Genomic DNA, 15,664 nt, shown 5'->3' with positions numbered 1-15,664 from the left:
GATAGGAAGAGAGCATCCAAAGGGAAGGAGCAGTGTATGATAAATACCCTTCCTTTGGCACAGTTAGAGTAGGCTCATAACAAATGTGAGAAGTGCAATTTTCCTGCAGCTTTTTAATTTCCTACTAATGCCTTTCACAGATGTAAAAAATGTTTTTTTGTCAAAGTCATTATCATTTAAAGCCATATAAATTTGAAAGCTCCTACAAGGTTACAAAGGTTAATTAAAATATCTATTTTAACTGTTCCCCAAACATATTATGTTTGATTTTTTGTTTTATTCCTCTACCTCCTCTTTGTCTTGTGTATCATCAAGTTTGCTGACTAAGGGCCAAGGATAGGACTTACAAACTATTTTAATTTTAATTGCATTCTGGCCTACATCAGTATTCAGGGTGTCTTGCTTATCTTCATCTGATATGATGTGTTGACTTGGAAACCGAGCAAGGTGTGGACACAAAATAACTTACTGAATTAAATAAAATCATAACTACCGATCAGTGGTTCTGCTGTCCTGCTTTGCCAATTAAAATAGAAGTCCTTTCTGTTACTGCATGGGAGTCTGCTGTTTATCATCTGCCTGCAGACCATCAGCCCTGTTCCACATCGTGCGCTCTGCAGTTTTGCCTGCAGGCCAGCATGGCACAGGGACAAGCAGGGCAGCGTCAGGCTCAGAAGCTGTGCAGCCCCAGCGTGGCGTTACCCACCACAGTTGCGATGCAGATGTTACATGCATGAGATCCTTCAAGCGTTATAACATTTGTTTAGGTTCCCAGCATGCAGCAGTGTGCTGACTGCTCCTAAGTATTTATGTCTGTTATGCTCACAGGAAAGAACGTGCTTTACTTAGCAGCTTAATCTGTAGGAATTCAAATCAATTCTACTTTTTGACCTCTGCTTGTTTTTCAGGTCTGTAGCACTGTATGTCCCTCTCTGCTCTAAGGCAACTCTTAGTGAGCTGTCCATGACTTTTTGATACCTTCTATCATTTTCTGTTGTTAATAATCTTCTTTCAGCTGTTGAAACTGAGGCATTCTTCTGCAGTTAACTATGAGATTGCCACATTAAAATGTGTGGCTGTCTGCGAGTGATACTAGGGGAGCACAGGAGAGATTTTAGTAGGTTTCTGGGCTCTACCAAGTTCAGCTGGGATCCCTAACTGGGCTGAGAGTGGCACAGACGAAAATACCAAGAAGACGCTGCCATACACCACTCCACAGTGAGTCTGTCCCAAAGCAACAAACTCATCACTGCTGATGAATGGTGTTGAGGAGGAAGAGGTCACATACTTCAGCCATGGTTAAGAAAGAAGCAGGCAGTGGGCTCCAGCATGGGGAGCTGAGGGAAGCATGGAAAATCTGTCCCTCCGTTCACCTACTTTTAGACTGGCCATTAACAAAAAAGGAAAATAACTGGAAATTTTCTGTCAGAGACAGTTGTGTATGTACAGCTGTCAGTGCAACTGCAGCTCCTCATGTCTCACTAAGAACCATAAAATGCTTCTGCCAGTCTGAGTGAGCACTGAGCTGCTAGGGGTGTTCTCTGGGATGCCTCTGATGAATCTTTTCTGCAACCAAACCAGCTCTTTCACCTGTAATGTTTCTTAAACCAATTGGGCTGTGATGGCAGAAAAGGCTCGTTTGCTTTTACATTTGTCTGTGTGATTGTTGAGAGTGTTATATATCTTAAGGAGAAAACAACTGTAAGGGCAGTGTGTGTTGGTTGTGCTCTTACCAACAAGTAAGCTGAAGGTCTCTGAGCAGATAGCTGCACCCCTGAACAACTGGCCTGCCTGTATTTTTGCATGGGTTCAGTGGGACTGCTTTATTTAATCTAAATTGAATTTTTTGCATTGTACTTTTCTGTGGCCAATTTCAGTTCAGTCTGATCTTGCTTCTAACTTAACAAATCTAATTTAAACCAAAGCAGCGCATCCATAGCCTCATATGCAGGCATACCACGGATGCTTTAACTATGTTGGCTTACACTGAAGAATGTGCCTTTGCCCAGTCTGTAACAAACCAGACAGTGCTGACATTTGGTTTCTCTTTGTGTAGCTACTTTTCCATTTAGAGACTATTTTAAGACCTTGCTTTAATTTTGCCAAAGGAAGCCAAGATGCAGACATTAAATCTGGTCTTAATTCAGGGTTGTTATAGCCATCTTGATGCCCACTTAGGGAGGCATGAATTAAAAAAATAAGCTGACATTCAGCTGTTAAAGTTTCTGTTTGTGTGTGTGCGTTGCGAGTCTTAGAGCTTTCTAGCAATCCGTCAAGTTTCTGTACTAGCAGTAGGAAACCTGGATGTCTTGAGAAGGTTCTCTGAGCCATGTCCTGGTGGACATGTTCATGGGCAGGTTTGTGCCTTCTAAAGCACATTTGGAATGTGTGATCTGAAGAGATAAAAAACAGGCAGTTGAATTCATTCATCACCTCATGTCCTGCAGCGTGCCATTTGCATATGCAGCAAAAGTGGAATTGAGCCAAAGAGCAGCTGAGTTTGCGGACGGCTTTGAATCCAAAGTCACGACGGGACCTGCTGGGATGTCTCGGATCCTCCCCCAGAGCATTAATGAGAAAGAGATACCATCTGGAAGAATTTTCTTGCCAAGAGATTGTGATGCCATCTTTGTCTTCCAATTCTCATCAATCACAAATGGCTTTTAAACAGATTTGTATTTTACCTTCCGTCAAATGATTTCATCATCTCAGCTTCTAAGAACACTCTCTTTGCCCTTTCAATAGGCTCTTTTAGAAGAAGACTTTTTGTTTCTGATAAGACACGTTGGTAGTGATATTCTGCCACGTTTTTCCTTTGCCTGCATCAGTGTATTCCCTCTTTCATCTCAGCTGACTCTTATCCCACTCCTCCTCTTATCCCACTGAATTTTGTTTCCTCTTCCTTTGCTGTAGGTATGAAAAAACAACTTGATTAAAAAAAAATGTAATAGTACATCCAGTGGTACAATCATCAGTTTTATTGATGTGGAATCAAGTTTATATTATCCCTTCATTTTTAATTCACCTCTGTTTAGTTCAGTATTTAACTCCATATTAACTGTCAAATTGGACTATCCATACTGCTATGATGAGGCTGGTCTTACTCAGCTTATATTTTAGAGGGTTTCTTCTATTACACCCCTAGGAGTTAGAATCATTTATTTAGTATGGTCTAGCTTTGAGAGCTTTCTAGGCCACATAATCCCAGCTGTGCACTTGTAAATACTGTGCTATGCTATGTAACTACATAGTGAAATACAGGCAGCGTTTCAATCATCACTGCCTGCACAGTGTCTAGAATGCGTTTGGCTTTGTGCTTTTTTTAAAAAAAAAATCAGGAAAATAATTCATTCACCAGAATGTTTGTAACACCTCATATTGTGGCGTAGCGATGCAGCTGAGGTTGTTATGTGCCATACCTGTACATTGAAATGAGGCAGCCCATCTGGAAGATTTGCAGCTGGAGCGCACAGCACAGAGAAGGGAAGCAGGGCAGACTTAACACTGTTTTACAGATGGGAAACTGAGACACAAAGGCATTAAAAGTGGTTTGTAGCTGAGCTAGGAATTAACACGCGTGTCTGGTTCTATCTTTGAAAACATCCTTGCCTTTTAACTTTCACTTTTGTTCACACAGAATGAGTGGCACTGCAGCAGAGTTGTCTTTTCAGAATTTTACAGTAGCTCTGAAAAGGTCTTCAGGAGCATTCAGGAATGTGAGAAACTGTTCAAATGAATATCTGACATAGAATAGCTTAATGCCTGTGTAATGATAGGAGGGAGAGAGGAAAAAGAGCATGGGACTGAAAAAAGCACTTTTAGGCTGGTATTAAGAGTATGTCTAATGCAAGTATGAAGGGAAGTAGAAGTAGGCTGATCTTTTATGAGCTAGCACTAAATCCATTTTGTCTCTTAAAGACTACAATCTTGCTGGTGAGGTCTGGAGACCTTCTCCAATTGGATTTACACAGGCTGCAGGGCATGTAATCAATAGCTATTTGTTTATCGTTCCCTGCATCTATCTGCCTTATTTAGGGGCTTGAAAATTCTACCAGTGTGCTAAACTGCTTCCAGATTCCTGGGTCCCTATTGTGCTGGCTTCTTGTGGGCTGCGGAGGTCCCTGCAGTCTGGGGGAGGAAGGAATTTCTCTTTTCTTCCCCCAGGCAGTGGAGTGGCTGTGAAGTCATCTAATAACCAATAATCAAATCTCAAAACATATTTTCCCCTAAAGGGATTGGTATACAGAGTAAGTGGCCATGAAACAATTGCTCCTTTAGCCCAGCCGTGCACCTTCCAATCTTTCCCTGGCCTGTGCAATGTGCCCTTCCCACTCCCATCTTTTCTAACAACAAAAACCATAATTCTGCTGATGGAAATATCCTCTGAGCTGCAGGGCTGCAGAAATAGGATTTGCCCCTGTGGCAGTTTGAGGTTAAGCTTCTTTATGTTCTTGCAGCAGTTCAGCTGCGGTTGTGGTTCAGATGAGTGCATGTGGACCCCGAGCTTGATGCTGCATCAATTCATTTCAGAGTGGGTGTTTTGAGCATGTGGCATATAGATGAGTAACACGAGCTCCATCAGAGGAGAACGCGTATCCACACAGAGCTCTTGCACTAAGCACGAACTCCAGAGGTTTCATTTGTATTCAAGTGCTCATGCAATTAAAACCACTGAAGCAAGCCTTTGCCATGGAAAATCTAATTTTCTTTTTATTACGTAAAAAGAATATGTAATAGTTCGAGGCTGGTTGCACTTGGTAATTATTACTGTTAATTTATTTTTGAGTACGTGGCTCAATAGAAAATAGGTCCTTCCAAATATTTCTTTAGAAACAGGCTTCAGACATGAGTTTGGACAAGGAGCATCTGCCTTCTGTTCACGAGAAGCACTTGGAACGTGGTGGCCAGAAGCTGTATGAAACCTTATGGTATGCTTATATATGGTTTTTTAACCTTTATCTAAACAGTACTAATTTTAGCCTTAGATTTTTAATTTATGTGTGTATATATGAAATATTATGTGAAAAAGAAGCCTTTATGTTTTAAGAAAAATCGGCATTCATTTGTATTCCTGCTTGTTACCAGTAACAAAGAAAGTAACCAATAGGAATGATGTCCTGTGTTTATTAGACTTGCAGGAAAATGTAGTTATTACCAACTTTTACCATCTCCTGTAATGAATTTGCATTTTAATAGGACAGGGTACTTAGCAAGTCAAGGGGTGAGCAGCGTGGTGATAACACTCTGGCATCGCTGTTCACATAAACAGATGAGGACTGACAACCACTAAGTGCAATCCATGCTGTACTGAGGAAGAATATAGGCCATGGTAAGCACAAAAAATAAATTTCAGCCTGCAGGACCTAATGAGAAACCAGTCCTCTTGAGAGGAAAGATCATTCCACACCACCGTGTTAGAGCATGTCCTGGCAGTTCTGGAGCCACTGGGTTCTGTTTTGTTCTCCAAGTTTCACGTCTGTGTACCTTGAATTGGGCTGTATACTTTCTAGGTACTTTCAGGGAAATCTGATCTACCATATTATCTTGCTTAGCTTTAAATCATTAGAATATTAGTACTATGCATAATTTAAGCAAGATTAAATGGCTTTCTTCTCATGTGCAGAAGACAGATTGTGATAACTTTACCTGATTGGCAAAGGAAACGTAAGGGAGGTGCGGTTTTGTTGACCCGCTCCGAAGGCAGGCAGGTGCTGCCCTAAGGAGTAGTCTTGTCTTCCTTCCTTGGCCACATTCCTAACCCTTCCTGTCTGCCGGGGCCTGAGGACGTGGGTCTGCACAAGCTGGAAAATTCATCCAAAGTTGTGTAATTCAGGTTTTGTACTGAATAGGAGTGGTAGTAGAGGGGAAACAGCTTAAATTTGATATAAAGAGAACTTTCCTTCCAATACCTCAATATAAGAAGCAAACGAGACCATGTTTCTTGGTTAAGCAGAATATTTATTTGCGAATTATGAGTAGGAGCTTAGATACATTCCAATATATTTTAAGAGCAGAAGATGAAATATACATTTTCTAGAAATTGTGCTGATTATACGTATACCAGAAATAAGACATTATTTTCAATGTCTGAAATCTCTTTTAAAGTGCCTCTTGAAGGTATTTCAGCTTCTAGCTAACCTTTCAAAGCACGTCTGCACATTGCTATTCCCAGCTGCAGAGTTAGGGTAAAACGGAGCTTGAACAGCAGCTTGTAAAATTGTATCTCACAAATCATGCTAAGAATTTTTTATGCACTTTCTTTTGCCTTCAGATACCTAGTGACTTAACTGTTAGCGTTTTTTAAAGTGCTAGTTAAGAAATTGCATGAAAGCTACTGAGTTTTCTTGGAAAAAGAAATTTGCATTTGTAATCTAGCATGGTAATTCTTTGCTGTGGATTAACCATCGACACAAAACTGCTGTACCTGTTCAGGAAGGGATTTGAAACTGCCACTAGAGCCGTGCACAAACTTCAGCCCTTTTCAGACTCCTGGTAATGTGGCAGTCATTTCTTAAAACATAACATTTATCTTTCTTTTCTTTTATTCATGTTAATAATGATGTCTGAGCAAATGTCAGATGGAAACATTCTCTTAAAGTCAGACTCCAGGCTCTGAATTTCAGTGTTTACCTTGAGATCTCCATCATATTTAAAGCAAACCATTTCTGTAGTGTTTGAAGCTGCAAATGTTAATGTTGTCTAGTTTCAGTTTTATCATCTACAACAGTACTTAATGGTTTTATTAAGCTTGACAGAAGCAATAAACTGGACTTCATCACAGATAATGATTCATCTAAGTGGGAACTTCTGGAGGTAATATATATTGAATTGTTTACTTTTTTGTCTAGCGTGAGGTATGCATTTATTTAGAAATGCATTCATTAATAAAATGGATTCTTGCCGTAATTATTCCAAAGATATTTTGTAATCATACAAGTTCTTAAAGTTGAATTGAGTTTTAATGGTGAGACAGCTGGTCAATAGCATGAGTCAAGGATGTAAAGAAAGACACCAGGAAGCTGCGCTTGGTCTCGGTGTCTTTCCTGATCACTCAAAATGTGACAGCTGAGACCACTGAATGTGTGATTCCGGTAACTTCCACTTAGGCCATCCTAATACATCTGCTTCTGCAGCTTGTTCACAGTTGTGTAGATTATTTATTCACTTGCTGAAAGATTCTAAAATTAAAATAGTCATTGGGTTTTTGAGGATAAGTAACAGATGAGACAGAACCCATGCTTTTTGCCAGGTTTTATTTCAACCTGAGATGCTACTCCAGATGGTAAGGAGGAAGAATATCCTGGCACAGCCTGGCGTCCCTGGCACAGCAGGCAGCATCGGGCTCTTTGCAGAAAGAGATGCTCTCCTGGCTTGGAGGTAGGAGTCTGAGTTATCTGGCATCTTGCGTGTGATTCTGCATTAAAAAGGAATCCCACCAAACCACCTTGCAGGCTTTCTGTAGTGCACAGAGAGGAATTTTGGATGATCTTTTATATCCTCTGGTGTAACAGCTCTTCCATATTAATGGTGGTTAAGTATCAAGGATTAAGAAGGGTGCATTTTATCCAGGAGAATTCCTCGAGGGAGAACAAACCTTTCACTATGTTTCCAAGGTTAAACAACTGAGTTCAAGGCAAGTACTCCAGGGAGTAGGGTATTAAATATTGTATCAAAGCTCCTAATATTATATGAAAAGAGAAAAAGAGAAGAACTTAGCAGGCAGGTGAAAACACTTGTAAGGACCTTTTGCATCACAGACTGTACTCTGTACTTGGTATTAGTGAGACCGCACCTCGAGCACTGTGTTCCTTGTTGGGACCCTCACTACAAGAAAGATAATGAGCTGCTGGAATGAATTCATAGAAGAGTAATAAAGCAGGTGAAGGGGATTAGAACACATGACTTGTGAGGAGAAGGTGAAGGAACTGGGGCTGTTTAGTCTAGAAAAAAGGAGGCTGAAGGGAGACCTCATGGCTCTCTACAACTACTTTAAAGGAGGTTGCAGCAAGGAGGCTGTCAGTCTCTTTTCTCAGGTGACAAGATAGGAAGCAAGAAAATGACTTCAAGATATTAAGATACTCTAGGGAAGGTTTAGATTGGATATCAGGAAGAATTTCTTCACAGTGGTTAGGTACTGGAATGGGCTGCCTGCAGGAGTGGTGGAGTCCCCATCCCTGGAGGTATTCAAAAGACACATGGATGTGGTGCGTAGGAATGTGCCTTGGGGTTAAGTGATGGTTGGGCTTGATGATCTTAAAGGTCTTTTCCAACCTAAATGATTCTATTTAAAAGCCATACACAGCACGTTTCTAAGATGAACAGTAAGCATGCTCTTTAGTTTTTCAGCGGCATCTTATGAGCTGAGACTGTGCTTTAGACTTCCATATTTATTCTTTTTAAAGCAAGATACAGTAATTTGAACTACTTATCACATAATGTCATGACTTTTACAACAGTCAGCAGGGATGATTCCGTTTCTGTACAATAGCTGAAGAAAATGTCAAGTGCAAAGAAATGCACAGCTCTCTTGATACAAATTAGCTTATCGCATAAATGGTGAAATAAGGAACTCTGACCCTATTATAGTCAGACATATGGTAGAGGATTAACACTCCAGACTTCTAATTAATTACAATGTCTCATCCTCTTTATTTTAGCTGAGCAGGCTACTCTTCTAATTCAAACTAGCAGCTGTCCAGTATTAATACTTATCTGTTAGTACTGCTTCTTGAGCAGCAGTCAGCCTAGGTGAGTGTTGCAATTCTGAATGTTTCAAAAGTAGATTTCAGAAATATTCAGAAACTTCCCTACGCTTCAGATATCTTTATTGTGTGAATAATTAACAGTACTTAAATTCTACAAACCAAAAAAAAACCACACAAAACTCTTCAAAAGCTCTTCACTGCTTATGCCATTTTCTCATGAAACAGAGTAAAGAACAGTACTGGTTATAGTTCTTTTCTTGTATAACAGCCACACAGTATTTCATACAAACTAATTACAGTAGACATCACAGTTTTACAGCTTTACTGAAGTGGAAATCCAGAATATGTTATGCACACACTACATTTAAGATAATACAAATTAATCTAAGTCTTGTATCACATCTCAGGTTAACCTAGTATACCCCTGAACTGCTGAAGTAAGAATATAAATGTTTAAACTACTTAATTCTTACACTAATTGTTAGACCGTGTTTTAAGAGGAATTCTGCACAAAAAAATTTAAGCCACTGTCTCAATAGACAGTTTATATAACATGAAACCTTATTTCTCCTGCAACTGACAACAAATTAAATATTGAGATATCATACCTCTGTCAAACACCTAAGGAGTTCCTCTTTTGAGTTTTCATAAATTCTAACCCCATAAAATACTTCTGTAGTAGCACATTTCTTCTCCTCTTTAAGGCATCTGAAATTCAAACTAAGCTTTTCTCACTATCAAAAATCAAACTAGGAAATGCTCTCTGGAGAAAGCCACAGTATGTCACTTCTACGAACAGCTACCTTAAGACAATGTTACAGGCCACTATGGGCTGCATACAAGCCACAGCCACCTTCCCCTGACCTGTTAGTTTTCCAAAATGCAGAGAGGATCTCAGTGATGGAAGTAAAAGAATAAGAGATGGATCTTACAATAAATTTCTACAGACTAAACAAACCATATAATGGACTTTTATTATTCATAAAAGGTATTCCCTTTTTCGAGTCACACTACAGATAAACAACCACGGACTTCAATACAGATTCTTTAGTTACCTCTAAATTATCAAAAATAAGAAAACTGATGACAAATGAAATCCAAAATTTAACTTATTACATAGTGTTACTGGGCTTTCCAACCACAGGCACCATCAGTAGGGATGGTAACGAGGCCCTGGGTTGTAGGAGTTGTAGCCATACTGTCCGTAATAAGATTGTCCTTGTCTGTGCTGCTGGTAGTTGTTACCCCAACCTCTGTCTGGCCTCTGATTAGATCTGTGGTCACCTTGCCAGTTGTATCTGTCCCCTCTAAAATACCTGCCATCTTGAAACCTGCAAAGAAAAGAAATAACAAATATTCAAACAAACTGCGAGTTTTTAAAAGATGAATGATAATGAATTCTTCACTTAACTAACAGCATAGTCTTGGAATTTGTACCCTAATATATACATCACTTACTAATTCAGTCCTTTGTGGATTCCCATACTCAAGAGCATGAGTGTATAGCATAACTTAATGACACTCAATGAACTAATTATCAGTGGTAGTTAGCCACTGTTCAGGCTAAACTGTTGCTTTTCAGCTGTAGCACTATTGTTATGGACAATGTTAATTGTCTAATGTTAGTATTATGAAACATACCATATGCTGGAATTGCCCTTTTTCAATCACACAGAAATCAGACATTATTGTCCAGGATTAAGTAAAAAGCTACAATTACATTCTGAAAAAATATAATTCACAGTATTTTGCTGTAGGCAGGTAATATTGTCTTTGCTAGACAGAGATGACAGATTTTACAGTTGCTTCTATTAGAAGTGCAGACTAGTCTAACACAGCGCAGCAAATATTCAGGTTACAAATGAAGTGTTTTGGACAGCATGCAACAGGTCATCATGTTATTAGACTGTTCCTTTGCATGTTTCTCACTAGTTATTAGCCAACAGAAGATAGGCTGCTTAGTTTTGCAGAACTCTGATCTTTCCTCTCTGGAAAAGTGTTCCTGGCTGAGCAGTAACAAATCCCAGTACAAGGTGTTTAGTGGTTCCAGCTCATTCCTTTCTGAAAAGCCGATTAGCTTGTACTTTTGAAGAGTGTGCAAGAACTTTCAGTATCAGAATAGAGAAAACAAAACCTCACTAAGTCTCCGATAAGACTGTCTTAAAGATAGAACTATCCTTCATAGTTACCTGTTATCAGTGCAAATTCCTATTTTTATTCTAAAATAAGTGTTAATTTGACTAGGTATTTGCGAAACTACTGATGTTTTCTTAAAAAAAGACACCAGTACCGATCTCTGTTTCTCTGATTGCCGCCAGATCTGTTTCTCCATTCTTCAACTATGGGAGGAGGATCTGCAGGGCGTTTCAGGTACTCTTGGTACTCTTTGTCATCTGACGTGAACCGATGAGCAAACATCTTTTCATAATCCAAGGGTATGTCAACCAAGGAAGTCATTCTGAAAATTTTAAACATTTTGAACACAATAAAAGTGCATTTAATGATGTAGAATACTCTTATTGTAACAGCTACCACAATCCAGTTAGGACAAGGGAAAAACAATAAAAATTTACACTCTCAGATGGGCACAGCAGTCAAGTTTTGGGCTGACAGCGTGGATTACTTGATACTGTCTGGGTGATCTAAGACTGTAAATACGAACAAAATGTGCTCGTTGTTTCAGCTCTCCTGAATAGGCAGTCTCTGACAGAAAGCAATGCCAATTCCATGTCCAACCTTTGCACATCTATATTGGCTATGCAGACACTGATCAGGCTAACCACTTAATATAGTCAGATACTACACAGCAGTGTCACTGAATCAATTCGGAGCGAGATGAATTGCAGTAGAAAGAAATGAGGCATTCTGAGGGTCAGCAATAGAAAAAACACTATTTCTTCAGAGTGTACTCCCAAACCATTCCGAATATGACAAGCATTACTACAATCAACTTGAAAAGTTTCCTAAGGCAGAATGCAGTGCAAACTTTGCAGGTAACTATAGCCCGCAACACAAAACAATTAGATTTATTTACCATAATTTGTGTGTTAATAGCTTCTTTCAGAGAAAGAATAGACCTACGTTGACGTTAAACTGCCTCATAATACAGCTCTCAAATATGATTTGTGTTTAAGGACTTTGTTTGTCTATCTGCCTACATGTGAATCAGCCCTAAAGAAGCTGTTGCTGCCCATCACTAAAAGCCGGGCCCTCCCAGCAGTGCTGAGAAGAGCTCTGCAAGCCCTGCCTTAACAAGCCCGGGTACTTTGCAGCATTAGAAGTCTTTGTCTCTTCCCTTCCAGATGAAGCTCTTTGCTGTCTCGGAAGATTTGCAGGCAGAAGGACAGAGGGGACAGGGCTCTTGGGGACCCCGAGGCCTCAAATGTACCTCAAGGGCTCCCACAGGCGGGGGGGTGACACCCCGCCGCAGCCTTCTCCCCTCACGATTAATTAACAACCACGTTCATCCTGTGCGGGAGGCAACAGGGGAGGCCGTCATCTTCGTTCGCCTAAGGCCGAACGCAGCCTGGAACAAAGAACCTGGCTCCCCTCTCCCACAGCGGCTCGGGCCGGAGCCTTCTCCCCCGGGAGCAGCCGCGCTGCGCCCCCCGCCGCCCCACTCCCACACCGCCGCCCCCGCCGCCCCTCACCCAGCGCCGCCAGCAGCCGCCACGCGCAGAGCCCGCCTCTTCCGGTGCGCGCCGCGCCGCTTCCGGTGCCGACTGAGGGCGGGGTGTCGTGGCCGGGCGCTGTTGAGGTGGCGGGGTTCCGCGGGCTCTGTTCCGCCGAGCGGGGCTTTCGTGCTTATGTTTGCTCGACGTGAGCAGCGTAGAGATTTTTCGCAGCTTGTCCGTTGGCGGGTTTTGTAGGAGCCCGGTTCTGCACCCTGGGCATCGCGGTGGCGGATAACGCGGTGCGAGTGCACGTGTGCTGATAACGCACTGACTGCGTGGGCAAAGCGAGGCGTACCCAGTGAGAGCTCAGCGCTCCGTGCAGTGCTTCCTCCATGCAGATCTCACAAGCCTTTGCTTGGCTCACCATTTTCCGCGCACCAATAATACTTAGATTTTTGAAATAGAGCATTTTCTCTGTTTAAAAAAAAAAAAAAAGATTTTTTTGTAGAACCCTTTCAGAAAACAGTGTGTTTTTTGTTTGTTTTAATAAGCTTGGGGTCTCTGCAGTGCTTTACTAGAGAGTCATTTGCTCTCAGGCGCCAGCAAGCACAGAGATTCATAACCAAGTGCATTGCTAAAGAAGAAAATCCACCAGCCACAGTGACTGCAGCATCCAGTGCTCTGAAAACGCTTCACCGAAATAAGTGCCCTTGGTCGGAGATCAACAGAAATAATTACAGTCTGCTCTCCTGCATGACCTGTAGCAGGAGTGCATTGTCGCTTGTGGAACAGAAATGATGACCTCAATCCACACAGCCTCATGCAAATATCTTAGCATGAATAGCTAGTTCTAAGGCAAACTAATTGTCACTGAGGCTGAAAAATAATGTATTTTAGCTTCTGTTTTCCCCATGTAATCCCTGTTCTACTGGCTGCCCTTTTAATCTGGGCAGAAATATGTAGGATTTTATTTCTTCCCCAGGCATGTTTCCTTTTGACCACTGGATATTGCAGATTCGGGTGTGTCTACAAAGGATTTCATGCGTAAAATTCATAAGGTGATCTTCAATAACATGGTAATACTACTTTCTCTCTGAGTCTCTAGTCTGCAGTTTCAGGGATTGTATTATTCATTACAATACAAAACTTATTTTAGTAGTAAACTTTTAATTATAGATTCCAGTCATCCAGACATTTAAGCACATGTGTGATCTAAGCATGTGTAAAAGTTGTTTTGAAGGCAATGCACCCACTGTTAATTCTGTGAGCACTGTACTTCAGAAATTACCATTTTACTAAGGTGCTCCAGCCAGCATATTCCATACCAGAGAACCATTGCAGGGAATGGGTAAATCAGAGTAGCTCATGTATGGATATATGTGAGCTTAAGATCTCTGTGCTTTGAATTTTCTTTTCATGACTTGTCTTCATGCCTGTTCTGGGCTCTAACATGAAGAAAGAAGTCACAATCTGAGTGGCAGTTTCTTAAGATTTCTTGTAGATGTTTTACTGAGGTTCAAGCCCCATGTGGAAAAGCCAAAATGACAGGTAAATAAGACACTCAAAAATAGACATTGGCATCAAGTAGGACTCTCAGCACCCACTAAGAGCTTCACATAGCACAAACCTACATAGGTGGCCAAGTACTTAAAAGGTCTCATTCCAAGTGTTGTCAAGACTGAGGGTTTGATAATCCACTCTTGCAATCTTTCTCCTCACTTCAAGCCTCTCCAGGTAATTAATGTGTTGTTTTAGTGCAAACACAATCTCATAATCAGCATCTCTGAAGTCTACTGTAGTGTGATAAAGCCTCAAAGGTTTTTTTTTTTTTTTCCTGTGGATTTTGTTATGTTAAATATACTGTCAGATGAAGCTTAATCTTGTACATTTCAAGCTGAGAACTGTTCCTTTTAGCCTATTAATGGAGCTTTTGTAATGTGGATCTTTCTGCCTGAACAAAGGAATGTACACTAAAACTAACAAAGTATTGTCTGCCTTGAACAGATGGAAAATTGCAGGGGTTTTTATGTTATTTAGTCTTAATAACTCTTACTGTTCCATCACTAGACTTTGTGTTTGATGTTTTCCATAAACCCCCAGCTTCTGACCCTGTGTGTTTTCGTTGTACTCAGCTTTCCTTTGAGAATGTATTTCTAGCCCTTGTTATTACAGTGACTTCTAGGGAAAAGAAATAAGTCTTCCATACAGAATAACCAGCCCATGCTAAGAAGGAAATGGGAAAGCATTATTAAAGTAGTATTTGTTCAAAGTCTTACATTTTTTACATGTTGTCATTCCTTTATGCCTGGGTTCATTGCTGTATCTCAGTAGAGGGTGACAGCTCTGACATTTTTAATGAAAAGTCAGCATGTACCTTGGTAGCAGAAAAGAAAGGAGAACTCTGGTACGTCTCTGTATCTTTAAACAGGAGAAATCCCTTTAATTCAAAGTTAATATCTACCAGGATACGTCCACAAAGGAACTAACATCCCTTGTAAGCAAGGCCTGCCTGATCAAAGCAGTATTTGCCTATAAACAAACAGGAAGATAAACTTCCATACATCATTATGGATCTTGCTGTTTTGTTTGCTGTTGTTCTTAAACAACAGAATATATATATTTTTTTTCTTTTCCTTCTCTTTATTTATTTTCCCAGTTACAGTGTAACTGAAAGCCTGGGCTGTTTTTACAGTAAAACACCACTTCCCTAGTTAACTTATTCTGGGAAATGGTGATGTCTGGCACTGCTAGAGGGTAAGACTTTGTGTTCTGGCCGAGGGCAGGTACAAAGGGCATGCGTGGCGGCCTTGTTATTGATTACACATGAAAGGAAAGCTATGTTGCTGTGTGTATAAGAGGCCATAAGGCCACCAGGGACATCTGAGTAACTAATGACCATGAAGTATTAGCTGGATCGTTCATTGCAGTGATGGGAAAGCAGAGGTAATCCTCAGCCAGTCAGTGGAAGTACTTGGAACTGGGCCCTTTCGCTGGAACCTCCTGTGCTTGGAAGATCAATTCTCATCATGGGGTGTTATTCCTTTGGCTGGAAAGGATTATTGGCTAGATGAATCTCACTTAAATAACAGAAAGAGTGAGATACAACAGCTGCTGCTGAATGCCTCTGAAGCTCGTGCAGTAATTCCATCAGATCTCTGCCTTTGTCATTGTATTGTACAACGTCACTGAGCCTCAGTGCGCCTTTCACACACCTCCATATGCTATTGTCAAGGAAAGTCCATAAAGGAACAGATTGCACTGCTTGTACCAACTACACGAAACTTAATACAGAGATGTTTCCTTCCCGTGAAAATGACCTTTAAATGTTAACTGCCTAAAAAAATA

The 15,664-nt window shown here is 40.7% G+C and overlaps 1 protein-coding gene across 1 annotated transcript; it reads right to left on the bottom strand.

Moving 5' to 3' along the window:
• On the bottom strand, window positions 8,373-12,462 carry FAM103A1 (family with sequence similarity 103 member A1). The gene is made up of 3 exons (XM_021407655.1): window positions 12,356-12,462; window positions 10,996-11,163; window positions 8,373-10,036 (listed from the first exon to the last, which is right to left on the bottom strand). Exons 2-3 carry the CDS (start codon window positions 11,160-11,162, stop codon window positions 9,856-9,858), a joined length of 348 nt encoding a protein of 115 aa, XP_021263330.1. The 5' UTR covers window position 11,163; window positions 12,356-12,462; the 3' UTR covers window positions 8,373-9,855.

This window comes from Numida meleagris, chromosome 9, assembly GCF_002078875.1.
Source record: "Numida meleagris isolate 19003 breed g44 Domestic line chromosome 9, NumMel1.0, whole genome shotgun sequence".
NCBI lineage: Eukaryota > Metazoa > Chordata > Aves > Galliformes > Numididae > Numida > Numida meleagris.
This window is presented reverse-complemented; position numbering and strand designations above follow the sequence as displayed.

Excerpts from the sequence above, each read along its gene's own strand:
- FAM103A1 (XM_021407655.1), bottom strand. The coding sequence starts at position 11,162 with ATGACTTCCTTGGTTGACATACCCTTGGATTATGAAAAGATGTTTGCT. Across the intron at positions 10,037-10,995 it reads AATCAGAGAAACAGAGATCG|GTTTCAAGATGGCAGGTATT; the intron begins GTACTGGTGTCT and ends TTTTCTTTGCAG.